The 14,807-nt window shown below is 57.7% G+C and overlaps 1 protein-coding gene across 2 annotated transcripts in view; it reads left to right on the forward strand.

The window, feature by feature from the left end:
- The first annotated feature begins 7,268 nt into the window (after positions 1 to 7,268).
- The window catches only part of MAST3 (microtubule associated serine/threonine kinase 3), a 55,715-nt gene continuing 48,176 nt past the window's right edge, over positions 7,269 to 14,807 (forward strand). Inside the window, exon 1 of one of the 2 annotated variants that reach the window (XM_053297855.1) lies at positions 7,269 to 7,402. In XM_053297855.1, coding sequence (XP_053153830.1) covers positions 7,364 to 7,402 — 39 coding nt within the window. In that variant the 5' untranslated portion in view covers positions 7,269 to 7,363. Of the gene's footprint in view, positions 7,403 to 13,616; positions 13,647 to 14,807 lie in introns of those variants that run through there. The other variant, XM_053297857.1, reaches the window with a different exon arrangement.

The following is a 14,807-nucleotide window of genomic DNA, read 5'->3' on the forward strand; positions in this document are numbered from 1 at the left end:
GATGTGTCTTGACTGCCCTTTTAAAAGTTGTCAGAGATGGGGAGGCTCTTATTTCAGCAGGAAGTGTGTTCCAAAGCCCTGGGGCAGCAACGGAGAAGGCCCGTCCCTGAGTAGCCACCAGACAAGCCGGTGGCAAATGCAGACGGACCTCTCCAGATGATCTCAATGGGCGGTGTGGTTCATAGCAAAGAAGACGTTCTCTTAAGTGCCCAGGGCCCAAGCTGTTTAGGGCTTTATAGGTTATAACCAAAACCTTGTACTTTACCCCGGAAACTTATCGGCAGCCAGTGTAGATCTTTTAAGATGGGAGTAATATGGTCTCTCTGAGATGACCCAGCGACCAACCTGGCTGCCACATTCTGGACTAACTGCAGTTTCTGGACTATGTACAAAGGCAGCCCCACATAGAGCTCATTGCAGTAGTCAAGTCTGGAGGTGACCAGCAGATGTACTACTGTTCTGAGATAATCTATCTCAAGAAACAGACGCAGCTGGTGTATCAGCCAAAGCTGATAAAAGGCACCTCTGGCCACTGCCTCAACCTGGGACACCAGGGAGAGTTTTGTGTCCAGAAGCACCCCCAGACTACGTACCTGTTCCTTCTGGGGAAGTGTGCACCCCATCCAAATCATCTCCCGAGTTCCGACCCCACACAATAAGTACCTCTGATTTATCTGGATTCAGTCTCAGCTTGTTACCTCTCATCCAGCCCATCACTGCCTCCAGGCAGGCATTTAGGGAGGTTATGCCTTCTCCTGATGATGTTGGCATGGAGAAAAAGATTTGGGTATCATCATTATACTTATAACACCCTGCAGCAAATCTCCTGATGATCTCTCGCAGTGGTTTCATGTAGAGGTTAAACAACATTGGAGATGATATGGTCCCCGAGAGACACCATCTGGAATCTGCCTGAGAGGTAAGAGTGGAACCACTGCAAAGCAGTGCCTCCCCCCCCCCCAACCCCCCCAGATGCTCCAGAAGGATACTATGGTCGATAGTATTGAGAGCTGCTGAGAGGTCCAAAAGGACCAACAGAGTCACCCTTCCTTTGTCAATTCCCAATTGGAGATCATCCATCAGGCCGACCAAGGCAGTCTCCACTTGATAGCCCACCCGAAAGCCAGTCTGAAACGGGTCTAGATAATCAGTTTCCTCCAAGACTGTCTGGAGCTGAGAGGCAACCACCCTCTCAATCACCTTGCCCAGTGACAGAAGGTTGGAGACAGGCCTATAGTTGCTCAACTGCGAGGAATCCAAGGCAAGCTTCTTCAGAAGTGGTCTAATAATTGCCTCCTTAAGGCAAGGAGGCATCCTGCCCTCCCTCAGGGAAGCATTTATGATCTCTACCAGGTCTTCTACAACAACCTCCCTGCCAGATAGTATTAGCCACGTCGGGCAAGGGTCAAGAGAACAGGTGGTAGGCTGCATCGCTCCAAGCGGCTTGTCCACATCCTCATGAGTCACTAGACTTGTGAGGATGTGCATTAGACGCCTGGTAAGGACCCTCCTGTTAAATTGCTGTTGCCATGTAATTAGCTGAACACCCCCCTCCCCCCGCCAGTTAGAATAAGCCTCGTCGGACAAGCGTCAAGAGAATAGGTGGTAGTTTGCACTGTCCCAAGCAGCTTGTCCACATCCTCAGGAGTCACAAACTGAAACTCATCCAGCCTAACCACGTAAGAGGGTCGCTGGACACCTCTGCATCAGACACTGAAGTAACTGGAGACGGAATCACATTGGCCCGAATATGAGAGATTTTATGCACAAAGAACTCATTAAACATATCACAGAGGGTAATTGATGGTTCCAACTTTTGATTCAAGGGAGGAGGGGCATGCACTAGCCCTCTCACAATCCTGAACAACTCCGCCAGAAGTGAGCTTGCGGATGCAATGCAGGCAGAAAAGAACCACTTCTTTGCTGCTGCACATCTGGCCTGAGCCTAGGTCTTCAAATGCGCTCCGTGTTGTAGTCTGTCTGATTGGAGCCGAGTCTTTCTCCACTTGCACTCCAGTCGTCTACCTTGTCACTTCAGCCCCCGTAGTTCTTCCATATGCCAAGATATTTCAGATGATCGTTTAGAGAGAGCGTATCAGAAACAAAGGGCACAGGAAAAAACGTTCTAGAGTGAAACTTCACAGGCGTAAATGGTACCGCCAAAAAAACGGGGGTGCATGCTTCCTTCAAGTGATGGAAAACCTTCAGGAGAGGCAGGATACACCAACTGGAACACAGAAACGCTGATGCCTTCACACCAATGAATGAAAGTTCTTTACCAGAATGGCGAAGCAAAGAAAGACCAGAGGAAAATGTTTCATTTTCTCCTTGGCTTCATATTTTCCTTCTCCCCCATCACAGTTTCCCCTCATATTGTACCCCATTCATTTTGTCTCTTCTTTGTAATTTCCTCTGGCTGGAGGCCCCTGACCCCAATTAATACCTCCAGGGGTTTTTCCCCCACAGAGAAGGCTTCACTGTGAGGCTTTACTGTGAGTTTGAATTTGCCCCCCAAAACTACACAAAAAGTGGATTTTTTTTCTACCCCGGACATAAATTGGGCTACACTTTAACACAGAATGAATCCTGTGTGAAGTGCTCCTGGATAGCTGGCAGGGACTTGGGGTAAATCTGGCTGATATGTGAATGCACACCCTCCATGGAGGAGGGAGGAGGAGGTGCGAGCTTTTAAACGCCCTGAGAAGAAGAAAGAGAACACAGGCTCTGCTCTCAGACCAGCAGCACAGATTACTGTTGTTGTGTTAATCAGTCCATTGTGCATGTGTGAAGGAAAGGGAAGCCTTCAGGGAGGCCAAAAGCCAAGTGAGGTGTGTGCAAAGCTTGATGCTGGGAGGAAGAGAGGCTGACCCCAAACCAGGTCAGGTTTGAGCGTGCTCAGCGCCTTGGCTCAGTGGCCGCTCTCCTTTTCGAGCTCTCCGGTTCGCCGCCCCGAGAGCCCTTATGTTTCTTTCCCAAGAGAAGGGTCATAAGTCAGCATTATGGGCCCAGTAACAGAACAGGGAGCTCTCATCCTGAAGCCGGCAGGGCAGCCTGGCTTTCTTTTTTGGAGCGAAGACCCACCCGGGGTGAATCTCCGGCTTGGGGTCCCAGCCCCTCCCCTCCTGCTTTGCCCCAGCTCAGGTGCTTCAAGGGCACCCCCTAGGCTGCAGTCCCAGCTTGCCTGAACCTCCAGTCAGCTGACCCCTGTGGGCCAATACCTGCCCACCAGGACCGATAAAGCTCAGCTCTGCCTCCTCCCTCTGAGGCGTTCTGGTGCAGGGATGCCGCCTGGGCGCCTTCCCGGATGGCTGCCTTGAATTAGGGGTGCGCATGAACCAGAATTCCTTGTTCGGTTCAAATCCGAATCAAATTCGAATCGGACCGCATGCTTCCGAACCGGTTCAGTTGAACCAGCTGGTCCAGAACCACTTCAGCAGTTCAGCTGTACTTGTAAAGGGGGATCCAGTGAGGGGAATCTGGTGAGGATTCCCCTTTACAAGTAAAGGGGTGGGGAAGGGAAATCTACAAAGGAGTGGGTGGGCAGCGAGAATGCCAGCGCCATTGCTCCCCCGCTCCCCAGCGCTGCCCAAGCACGCGGAAGTCAGCATTATCCAAGCTGCTCGTGTAGTGGCTACGCAATTGTGGCCTCGAGGCATGTGTGGAGGACGCATGTGCGGATGCTGCCACAGCGCCGCTGCCACATGAGTGGCTTGGTAAATACGGAGCTCTGCACACGTGGGCAGCGCCAGGGAGGGGGAAAGCACCTGCCCATAAGGAGTTGTTGTTGTTGTTGTTGTTGTTGTTGTTATTATTATATTTATTACATTTATATCCCGCTCTTCCTCCAAGGAGCTCAGAGCGGTGTACTACATACTTGAGTTTCTCTTTCACAACAACCCTGTGAAGTAGGCTAGGCTGAGAGAGAGAGAAGTGACTGGCCCAGAGTCGCCCAGCTAGTTTCATGGCTGAATGGGGATTTGAACTCGGGTCTCCCCGGTCCTAGTCCAGCACTCTAACCACTACACCACACTGGCTCTCTTTTGCATTACTTTCCTTGCCCCCGCCCCCACACTTTCCGATGTAGAACCAGTTCGTATCGAACCAGGCTTGGTTCGGTTTGATCACGGACCGAACGGGCCCCGGTTGGGTCTGTGACCGAACCACCGAACTGGCTGTACATCGGCCTGTGCCACCCCGACCTTGACTCTTGACTGATACCTGGTTCTGGCTACACACATCTCTTCAGCTCTGCTGACCCTGGTTGGCTGCCCAGCCTCCACCCCTTCTGAACCTTGCGCCTGCTTGTGACCCACTTGGGCCAGTCGCCCAAGCTCAGGGGCAGGGCACCTGCTTGCATGCAGCCGGCCCCAGGTTCAGTCCATGGCGGCAGCGGCAGCGGCAGCAGCAGCTCCTGGGAGGCCTGGGAAAGAGAGACCCCCTGCCTGAAACCCTGGAGGGCTGCTGCCAGCCAGGGTAGACAGTCCTGAGCTAGATTGGGCCAATGGCTTTACTTTGTAGCCGGCAGCTCCCTACGTCCCCCTGCCCCCCCGGATGCTGGATTTGTCTGGTCCCTGAGCCTGCTGCCCCAGCAAGTATGCAGGCTCCGGGCCGCTCAAGGGACTGCCGTCTGCCTTCCAGGGAGACTGAAGCTGGGTGGGGGGGGGAGGGCTGGGGCTACAGCTTGGCCAGGGCGGTGGGCAGCAAGAAGGCCTCTTGGACCTTCCTGGGCGGCGGAGGCCTCTCCTAGGAACGCTGCCGCACTGAGTCAGGCCACCAGCCCCTCCAGCTCAGTGTTATCCTCCCTGGCCGGCAGCAGCTCTCCTCAAGGGCGGGACGTCCTGCCCTGCGGCTCCTCAGGCAGACACCCCCCCCGCACCCAAATGCTGCAGGCTGCCCAGTGGCACAGCCACGGAGTCCCTGCTCCCTTCCTTGGGAACCTTTTAGGGCGCTTTTCTAAGACCGGTTAATAGACAAGGGGGTTGGTTACAGGGATGTCAACACAGCCCCGTGTTTGTGTTTACGGGCCTCTGCTGGGGGCTGCCGGCCGAGGAGTGTTCCCGCCACAGGCCGGGCCGGGCACAGCTGGAGGGGGGGTTACGGGTGAGTCGCAGCAGCTCCGCCTTTCTGACACTGCCAGGCGGACGCCAGAACAAGGCGGGCAGAAGAGATGATGCCAGGAAAACGGCTCTGGGGCCGGCCGGCCGGCGGGGGGGGGGGGGGCGGCAGCATTGGTCTCCCCCCCCCTTCGCCACACCCCAGCAAGGCGAGGGAGAGGCAGCCCCAAAGAGCTTGGGTGCTCAGAAGCAGCTGACCCCATGCCAGAGGCCAGGTTGCGGTGACATCTGTGAGCCTCCTTGGTTGCCCTTTCCAGGGCTGAGAACAAAGAGAGCCCAGCAGGCCACTCGGGCCAGCAGCCTGCCTCCCACAGTGGCCAAGCAGACACCCTCCCGGAAGCTCACGGGTAGGCGCGAAGAAAACAGCGAATCGTTGCATCCTCAGAGTTAGACTGCCTCTGGACCTGGAGGCTCTGTGTAGTCACTGTGATGACTGAAAGGCCTCTCTTCCTCCTCCCTGAATGTGTCTGATGCCTTTTGAAAGCCAACTAAGCAAGTGGCCGTCACTACACCTTGTGGCTGTGAGTTCCACGCACAAACGGTAGGTTCTGTCTGGATCCACTACACACACTGGCTGGCCCCAGTTTCTATGACGAAGACAACCGCAGATATTTCTTATACTGCTCTTCAACCAAAGTTCTCCAAGCGGTTTACATAGAGAAATAATTAATACATAAATCAGATGGTCGCCTGTCCCCAAAGGACTCACAATCTGAAAAGAAACATAAGGCAGATACCAGCAACTGCCCCTAAAGCAAAGTGTGCCATCGAGTTGGTGTCGACTCCTCTTGGTGCCCACAGAGCCCGGTGTTTTCCCTTTGGCAGAATACAGGAGGGGTTTGCCATGGCCGCCTCCCGCACAGTCTGAGAGGATGATGCCTTTCAGCACCTTCCTATAGCGCTGCTGCCCGCTATAGTAGTCCCAGCGGGGATTCGAACCAGCAACCTCCTGCTTTCCCCCGCTGCGCCATTAGGTGGCTGTGCAACAGCCACTGGAGGGATGTGCTCAGTCAGGGCCTGGGTCTGACCGGAGGAGGCCGGTCCTGGGCACCCAGAGGGAGTGGGCCCCTGTGGCGGGTGGGGTCCTCTAGGGCCTTCCTGGGGACCGTCTCCCTGCAAGGGAGGTATGATTTGGGGGTGGCCTGGGACTGATCGGGGGTACAGATCCCTCGCTTGGTGACCCCACATTTCTCGGCAGGGCGGGGGAGCAGCAGCAGCACATAGAGGCGCACTGCGGAACAGCGGCTCAGGAGACCAAGCGCACCTCCCCCAGGCCAGAAGGCCGTCTCTTGGTTGAGGGTGTGTGTGGCACAGGCCGCAGACCCAGTCTTGTCTTTTTTGGGGGGGGTGGTGCAGCCAGCCAGGGGCCCCTGTTCCAGATCCGTGCTAGTGGTGCCGCTTGGTGAGGATCCTGCGCGCACACAGTGCAAATGGGGGTGGGTGGGAAGAAGAGGACATGTACTAGGTCGGACCACTGGTCGTCTATCTAGCTCAGGATTGTCTTCCCAGACTGGCAGCGGCTTCTCCAAGGTTGCAGGCAGGAATCTCTCTCCGCCCTCTCTTGGAGATGCTGCTGCCAGGGAGGGGACTGGGAACCTTCTGATGCTCTTCCCAGAGCAGCTCCATCCCCTGAGGGGAATATCTGACAGTGCTCACCCATGTAGTCACAGGAACATAGGAAGCTGCCATCTACTGAGTCAGACCCTTGGTCCATTTCGCTCTGGATTGTCTACCCAGACTGGCAGCGGCTTCTCCAAGGCTGCAGGCGGGAATCTCTCTCCGCCCTCTCTTGGGGATGCTGCTGCCAGGGAGGGAACTGGGAGCCTCCGATGCTCTTCCCAGAGCGGTGGCTCCATCCCCAGAGGGGTAATCTCTTCCAGAGCTGCTCACACATCCAGTCTCCCATTCATGTGCAATCAGGGCTGACCCTGCTTAGCTCAGGGGACCAGGCACGCCGGCGGCCACCGGACCAGCTCTCCTCCGAGACCTCCAGTCCAAGCGGGGAGTGTGTGTGTGTGTCGGCTGCTGCCGGATGACTGAGCGGCCGAAGCGACTGTGTGTGTGTGTGTTGAATGGGAAGGATCAGCTGATTCCTCAGCAGCCAGTGCCAGCGCGGGGGGGGGGGATCAGCCTCTTGCCCCCCCGCCCCGCCCCGCCCGCGCCAGGACCGCTTTGCACCGGGCGGCTGCTGGCAGGCGACTGGCGAGGCGCGCTCTTGGGATGGAGCGGGCGGCAGCAGCGGCGGCGCCATGGACGAGCCCAGCATCCTGAGGCGCCGAGGGCTGCAGGTGAGGAGGGGCGAGCGGGAGCCCGGCGGCAGCCAGCCAGCGGAGCTCCCCCTCCTCTCGGGGAGACGCCGGAGGTCTGGCTGCCCCGCCTCGGGCGCTGCCGCCGCCGCTGCTCCCCGGAGCTGGCCGCGGGGGCCTGCGGGGGGTGGGGGAGAGCAAGCAGGGGTCTGCCTGCCCACGGGGATGGCCTTGGGTGGGGGGCGCCGGCCGCGCCAGGCAGTGGGGTCGTCTCTTGGCCGCGCCCGGCTGGCTGGCGGGCCCGGGCCGTGCGTGAGGCGGGTGTGCGGAGGGGGGGGGGCGGGATGTCTGTCTGAGCAGCGGGGGGGGGGTGTCTCCCTAGACGGGCTGCGGGATCGGCCAGGTGTGCCCCGTCCCGGGCCTTCCCCCGACCCGGCAGCAGGGGGCGCCCGTGAGCTGCGCGGGGAGAGGCGCTTCTGGGCGCGCGGCTGCCCTGGTCGCCCTCCTGGTTTTGTCTGCCTGCCTGGGGGGCCGCTCAGCTGGGCTCCCCTCCTGGCCCCCCTCCCCGGCGGGTGGAAACGGCCCCTTTTGGGAGGCGGCAGCAGGACCCCGGGCTGGGCTCCGGAGAGGGGGCTGCTGCTGCTGCAGTCCGGGGAGGGAGGGAGGGAGGGTGGAGAGGTCAGGATTCCTGCGGTGGGGGGGGCCTTCCTCAGCTTGGCGTGGTCAGCCGTGGGGGGCTGCAGAACTCCCAAGGGGGAGGCCCAGTCAGGAGGGCCGGGCTGGGGTCAGCCAGGCAGGGTGGGACACTGCGGGGGTGGGTGGGTGTGTCTATAGGCAGACCAACGCAGAATCCGGCCCCCCCCGCCCCCCTGAGAACTTCTACTTCTGCAGCCTTCTAAATCTGCAAGTTGCCCTGCAATGCAAGAGGCCTGCGGGCAGCGGGGGGGGGGTGTCTTTTAAATTAAGTGACCAGCTGCTGTTTATCTCCTAGTTTATCTCCTCTACATTAACAGGAGGCCAGCCTAAAAAAACCACACACCCACACACCCGCCCGCCCGCCCACCCTGTTTGTAAATGCAGGGAGCAGGGCATGATCCAAGCCCGGCGCGCCTTCAGCGCTGGCATTTCAGGGGCCACATCCCTGCTGAACCTGAGAAGTGCACGGGCCCCTTGCAAGCCCCCCCCACACACACACCCTGCAAGAGCGGGGGGGGGGGGGCTTCCTCCCATTTAGCAGTGGGGCCAACTGGGACTGAGCCATTTAGGCTTGAGGGCGTTCCTAGCCAGGGTAGGTCCTGAGCACACACCTAGTCCCAGATACAGGATGGGCCCCACCTCCTGTGCAACACGCTCTCCCGGAATCCTCTCAGCAGCGGTGTGAAGGAGAAAGCACTCTGTGCATGCTCCCCAGAGGCCTGCTGATCTGCACTCTTCCACCACACCCAGGGCAGGATCCAACGCAGAGGGGCTGGGATGAGCCCACCGTCCCCACGGCCTGCTCATCCCCCGTGACCAGCCTCCGCGTCCCAGCCCAGACCACCGAGCCATTCCAGAAGAGAGACGGAAGGCTTTGGGGAAAGGGCCGGGGCAGGTCCATGGGCGGTCTGGGGAGCCCGTCCTGTTTTGTGGCGGGTGGGTAGAATGTGGGGCTTCCGTTCTGGGTTCAGAGCCCCAAAGCCCAGCCAGTGACTTCTGGCCAGCAAAGCCTGAGACTTCTCCTAACAAGTCGGTGGGGGCGGTGGGGGGGGCACCCAAGGAGGTGCATCTGGCTCCCTCCAGCTCCCTCCCTCTCCTTGGGTTGCTCCTCTCTTTTTCTCTCTCCTGTGCTGCCTGCAGGCTGGCCATTCACCAGGTAGAGCTGCGCAGTTCACTGAATGGGCAGCCTGCAGGCAGCAGAGAGAGGAGCTCCCCTAGCAGCTGCCGGGAGCCAGAAGCAACGCACCCCACTGAATCTTTAGGGCCAGTCCCTGCTGCCTTGGGCCAGTCCCTCTCCCCCTCCCCCTAACCTCCTTTGCAGGATTGTGGCTGCCCTAAGCTTCTGGGAGCAAAGATGGGACACTTGCAGTAGCCAGCAGGAATGGCCCCCTCTGCTAAGAAGGGGCTGCCCTGGTTTGCATTTGAATGGGAGACTACACTCTGAGCACAGCAAGATCTTGCTAACTGAGCAAAGAGGCACCTTTTAAAAGTGCCGACTCTCTTTATTTAGCAGGGGGAGAGCATCTGGCCCTACCCGTCCTCAGCACATCATCCCTCCAGTGGCTGTTGCTGGTGTCCAGCTTATGTTTCTTTTTAAGATTGTGAGCCCTGTGGGGACAGGGAGCCTCTCTCTTTCTTTCTTTCTTTCTTTCTTTCTTTCTTTCTTTCTTTCTTTCTTTCTTTCTTTCTTTCTTTCTTTGTAACTGCTTTGGGAACTTTTGTTGAAAAGCGGTACATAAATATTTGTCCTATTCCTCTCTCTCCCCCCCCCCCCGGGAATGGAGCTGCTCTGGGAAGAGCATTTCCATACTTGCCTGCAGAAGGTTCCAGGTTCCCTCCCCGGCATCTCCAGATAGGGCTGGGAGAGACTCCTGCCTGCGACCTTAGAGGTGCCGCTGCCAGTCTGGGTAGACAAGACTGAGCTAGAGGGACCAAGGGTCAGACTCAGTAGATGGCAGCTTCCTATGTCCCTAACAGTTGGAGCAGAAAATTAACCGGAGGCTGGCTCGTGGCTAATTGAAGCCTCCATCTTCAGAGGCAGTGCACCTCAGTACTAGACACTGGGGACAAGGCAAGGCTGGGGACGAGCTGTCTCCACAAGGGCGTGGTGACGGGCTTCCCGGGGGGGGGGCATCGAGCAGCAGCGTGCCGGAACGCAGAGGGAGGTCTTCGCTCTTCCCTCGCAGGGCTCTTGGGAACGGCGTCTGCTGCTTCTGCTGCTTGCCAAGAGCACTCCTGCTGCTGCGGCACTGGAAGGGTTACGCAGGCAGCAGCAGGCAGAGGGTTGTGCCGAGGACACGGTTTCAGCCTGATCGGGCCTGGCAGGTCCTGGGGGTACAGCACACACACAGCTTCCCCTCCGCACGCTCCCCTGTCTGGACCTGCACACAGCAGCGCAAGGGAAATTGTGCTTGACAAGTCATGCTGCAGTCGCCTGGCAGGGCCTCTGAGCCCAGGCAGGCGGCGGGGTGTGTGTGTGCTCGTCACGCTGAGGCTGGGCCCCGGCGGCAGCATCTAACCTGGCAGGGGAAAGAGGGCAGATCTGAAAAGTCTCTCCTGGCAGGGCAGAAGTTCAGGAGTGGAGAGAGCTGGGAATCAGCATGGAAATGTTCTTGGCCCATGCTCATCCCCGGCGGCAAGTGTCCAAAGGTAGACTGCTTCCATATGAGGAGGCGCCATCTAAGAACATAAGGAGTCATCACCTCACTGGATCAGGTTAAACGTCCATCTAGTCCAGCCTCTAGTTTCTGAAAGCAGCCAGCTCTTCTGGGAAGCAGAGGTAGACTGGCCCTGAACATAGAGGTTCCACTTCCCTGTCTTGGCTAATAGCCATCGGCAGAGCTCGCCTCCGTGAATCTGTCTGACCCTTTGTAAGAACGCAAGAGAGGCCCTGCTGCTTCAGAACGGAGCAAAGAGGCACCTTTAAAAAGTGGCGATTCTCTTGACTGAGCAGGGAGGGGGAGCAACTGGCCCTCTCCAGCCCCAGCACAGCATCCCTCCAGTGTCTGCTGCTGGTTTCTGTCTTATGTTTATTTTCTGGATTGTGAGCCCTTTGAGGGACAGGGTTTTGTTTTATTTATTTACATCTATGTAGCCCGCTTTGGGAACCTTTCGATGAAAATATGCGTATTTGGTCGTATTCGTCACCAAGGTGTGCAGGCCCAGCATCCTGTTTCCAACTGTGGGCAGTCCTCTGCTCAGCTGGGAGTCTCCCAAGCCGGCTGTGAAGGCGATGCTCTTCCCCTTGGTCTTCACAGAACCCTCCAGCCAGGAGGGGCCTCGGAGGGGCCTGGGTCCACTCCCTCCCTGCTGGGTGCAAGAACCTGCTGCCGCCTCTGTGGGGAACCGTCCGGCGAAGGAGAGCCCACCAGGGCCACCCTGGCACGCTCCCAGCCGCTCTTCTAACCGCCAGCTCAAGCTGCGGGACAGGCCGCCCTACGGGATGGCCGGCTGATCCCCTCTTCCGCAGGCGGAAGATAGGCCCTTGCGTTGGTATTCGGGGTAAACTGCTTCTGAAGATGGAGGCTCCATCGAGCTATCCTGCTGCTAGCAGCCTTCAAGAGAGCTCTCAGGGGTGGGGTGGGGGGTCCCTTTGCTCTCCAAGCCCCTCCTGAGAGGGCAAGGGGGCCCCCCGCTGAGGAGTGCTCATATGAGGGGCTGTGCCTCCCACGCCCCCCCCACCTCCGGGCCCAGCCCACTCTGGGCAGCCATCCAGATCTCGGCGAAGGCGCCGCTGGTGCCTGACATCACACCGGTTGCCATGGCAATCCTTCCTGCTGCCGCTTCCCATCCAGCCTGCATCCGAGCAGGAGGGGAGGGGGAGTCAGCAAGCGGGGGCTTCTGAGTGGGGGGGATGGAGGCGGCGGGGTGTCCCCCCCCCCCGAGCCAGAGGGGGGGCTTGTGGGGGAAGGCGTGGGCACTGAAAGCCAGAGCTGTGGGTTGACCCCTGCTCTCAGTGCAGTTTCCGGGGGAGCAGCACCAGAACGAGGGCGACCCCTCGAGGTTGCCCCACCCTTGCCCCCCAGGCGGGCAGGCCGGGCTCCTGCCTAGAGGCATCTGGCATTGCCTCCTCCCAGCACAGTATCACCAACGGAGAGAGGGGGGCATGCTGAATTTCTGTCTGTCTGGCTTCCCTGCCGGTCACAAGCCTCCAGGGCTGTCCTTAGAGAGCCCTGGAGGGGTGTGAGGCCATAAGAAAATCAGAGCAGCCCTGCTGCAGGATCAGGCCCAAGTAGATCCATCTAGTCCAGCATCCTGTTTTGCACAGTGGCCCACCAGATGCACCTGGAAGCCCACAGGCAGGAAGTGAAAGGGGCCTGCCCTCCCTCCTGCTGTGACTCCCCTGCAACTGGGACTCAGAGGCATCCTGCCTGGGAGGCGGGAGGTGGCCTATAGCCCTCTCCTCCATGGAGTGATCCAAACCCCTCTTCAAGCCATCCAGGTTGTTGGCTGTCACCACATCTTGTGGCAGGGAATTCCACAAGTGGATTCTGCGTTGTGTGAAAAAGCACTTCCATTTGTTGGTCCTAGATTTCCCGGCAATCCTGCTTCTAGTGTGATGGGAGAGGGAGAAGAATTTCTCTCCCTCCACTTTCTCCACACCCTGCATGATTTTATAGACCTCTCTCATTCATTCATTTTTACATTTATATCCCGCTCTTCCTCCAAGGAGCCCAGAGCGGTGTACTACATACTTGAGTTTCTCCTCACAACCACCCTGTGAAGTAGGTTAGGCGGAGAGAGAAGTGACTGGCCCAGAGTCACATCCAGCAAGTCTCATGGCTGAATGGGGATTTGAACTCGCGTCTCCCCTAAATAGGCCCAGGGCAAATCAGCCAGTGTGGGGCCCCCTTCCAGTTAATTCTAATGGGGGCTAAAAGAGTGCGTTCCGGGGGGGCAGTCACTCTCCTTGCCATGCCCTAATGAGAGCCCTGCAAGCCTCTTCTCCCCCCCCACCCCCCGGCCTTGAAAGACAAGCAGATCAATTGTGCAGAAGCCTTCGGGGACCACCAGAGCCCTCTTGGTGGGGTCTCTTTTTGCCTCTAGCCAAGTGAAGTGCCTACTCTGAGCAGGATTAACTGCCTACCCCTTCCTAATAAGGCCGAGGGTCTCGGACCCTGGCACCTTCCCCACCTGCGGAGGGAGGGGAAAGAAGGCTCCCGTTCCCAAAGAGACTCTAGTCTGCCCCCCCCCTCCGTGGCCCTCCCGGCGTGTGACAAAGAGCAATGGTCAGTATTTTAAAAACCAAGTTTAGAACACATCTTTTAAAAGAGGCTTTTTAGGGTTTCATCTATGGTCGGTGCTTTAGTTTTCATAGTTCTCCATCTTCAGCTTTTTATTAATAACTTTTAATTTGAAACTTTTAAAAACATGGTAATTTAAAAGGTGGTTTTAACCTGCTCTTTACTTGCTTAACTGCGTCTTTTATTTTACATTGAACCTATTTTATAAATGTTGCGAACCGCCCTGAGCAGGAGTGCACTGGAAGGGCAGGGTGTAAAGATTTCAGACAAACAAACAGACAGTCTACTCAAGCTTCTGCTTCACAAATCAGTGAGTCTTCAGGACCTGAGGCATGCTTATATGGCAGGTAGGCTGCTCCTGAACATGGAGGTTCACTTTAGCCACTGTGACTAATAGGCCGTGCATTTTTCTAACCCTCTTTTGCTGGCCTTGTGGTAGCAAGCATGAATTGTCCCCTTTGCTAAGCAGGGTCCACCTTGGTCTGCATTTGAATGGGAGACTACATGTGAGCACTGTAGGATATTCACCTCAGGGGATGGGGCTGCTCTGGGAAGAGCATCTAGGCTCCAAGTCCCCTGACTGGCAGCATCTCCAAGATAGGGCTGAGAGAGATTCCTGCCTGCGGCCTTGGAGAAGCCGCTGCCAGTCTGGGTTGACAATAGTGAGCTAGACGGACCAGTGGACCCACCCGGGATTTGGCAGCTTCCTATGAAAGCCACCTCACCCAATGAACTTCACTGCATCTTGTGCTAGGGAGTTCCAAATGACATATTGCCTGAGCCCCACGTTCTCCTGTTATGACAGCAAGAGGAAAACTGTCCTCCTCCTCCTCCACACCTTGCATCCTGGTTATACCCCTCGACCTCGTTCCTCCTCCTGCAGTCATCATATTCTTCCATTCCCAAACGAAAAGACTCCAGCCGTGGAGGGGGGGCCAGGAGTGAAACCTCCTTTGGTTCCCCCCCCTCCTTGGAGGTTGCTGGGAGCCCCAAGGCAGGCCCCCTCCTGCAAGGCCAGCCCCTGCTGCCGCTCCGGGGACTCTGACCCAGCCGTGCTGCTCGGGTTCCCGGGAGCCCCGACCTTTGCTCCTTGCGCCCCACCTACAGCAGCGGGAAAGTCCACTGGGCGGCCCCCTCCGCGTCGCTCTGCACGTGCACAGACGGCCACGTGTGGCACTGGTGTCCAGGGGTCGCATTTGCCAAGAAGGATTTGGGGCTGTCAGAGAGCACCTTCTGTCTCAGCCCTGACAGCCTGGGAATCCCACAAAGGATTCGGCCCCCTCCAGCCTCTCCTCCAGTGGAACTCCCAACACAGGACAGTCACCGCACGCTGTCTGTCTTCCGGCCAATTTGAGTCTCAGCTTATTCATTTGTACACCCCCCCCCCATCACGCTTCAAATGTTATTGCTCAGTGTAAATGTAGGAAGCTGCTGTATACTGACCCTGGGTCCCGCTAGCTCAGTATGGTCTACCCTGGCTGGCAGCAGCTCTTTGGGGTTTCAATTAA

The sequence above is a fragment of the Hemicordylus capensis genome, chromosome 2 (assembly GCF_027244095.1).
Source record: "Hemicordylus capensis ecotype Gifberg chromosome 2, rHemCap1.1.pri, whole genome shotgun sequence".
In the NCBI taxonomy this organism is placed as follows: domain Eukaryota; kingdom Metazoa; phylum Chordata; class Lepidosauria; order Squamata; family Cordylidae; genus Hemicordylus; species Hemicordylus capensis.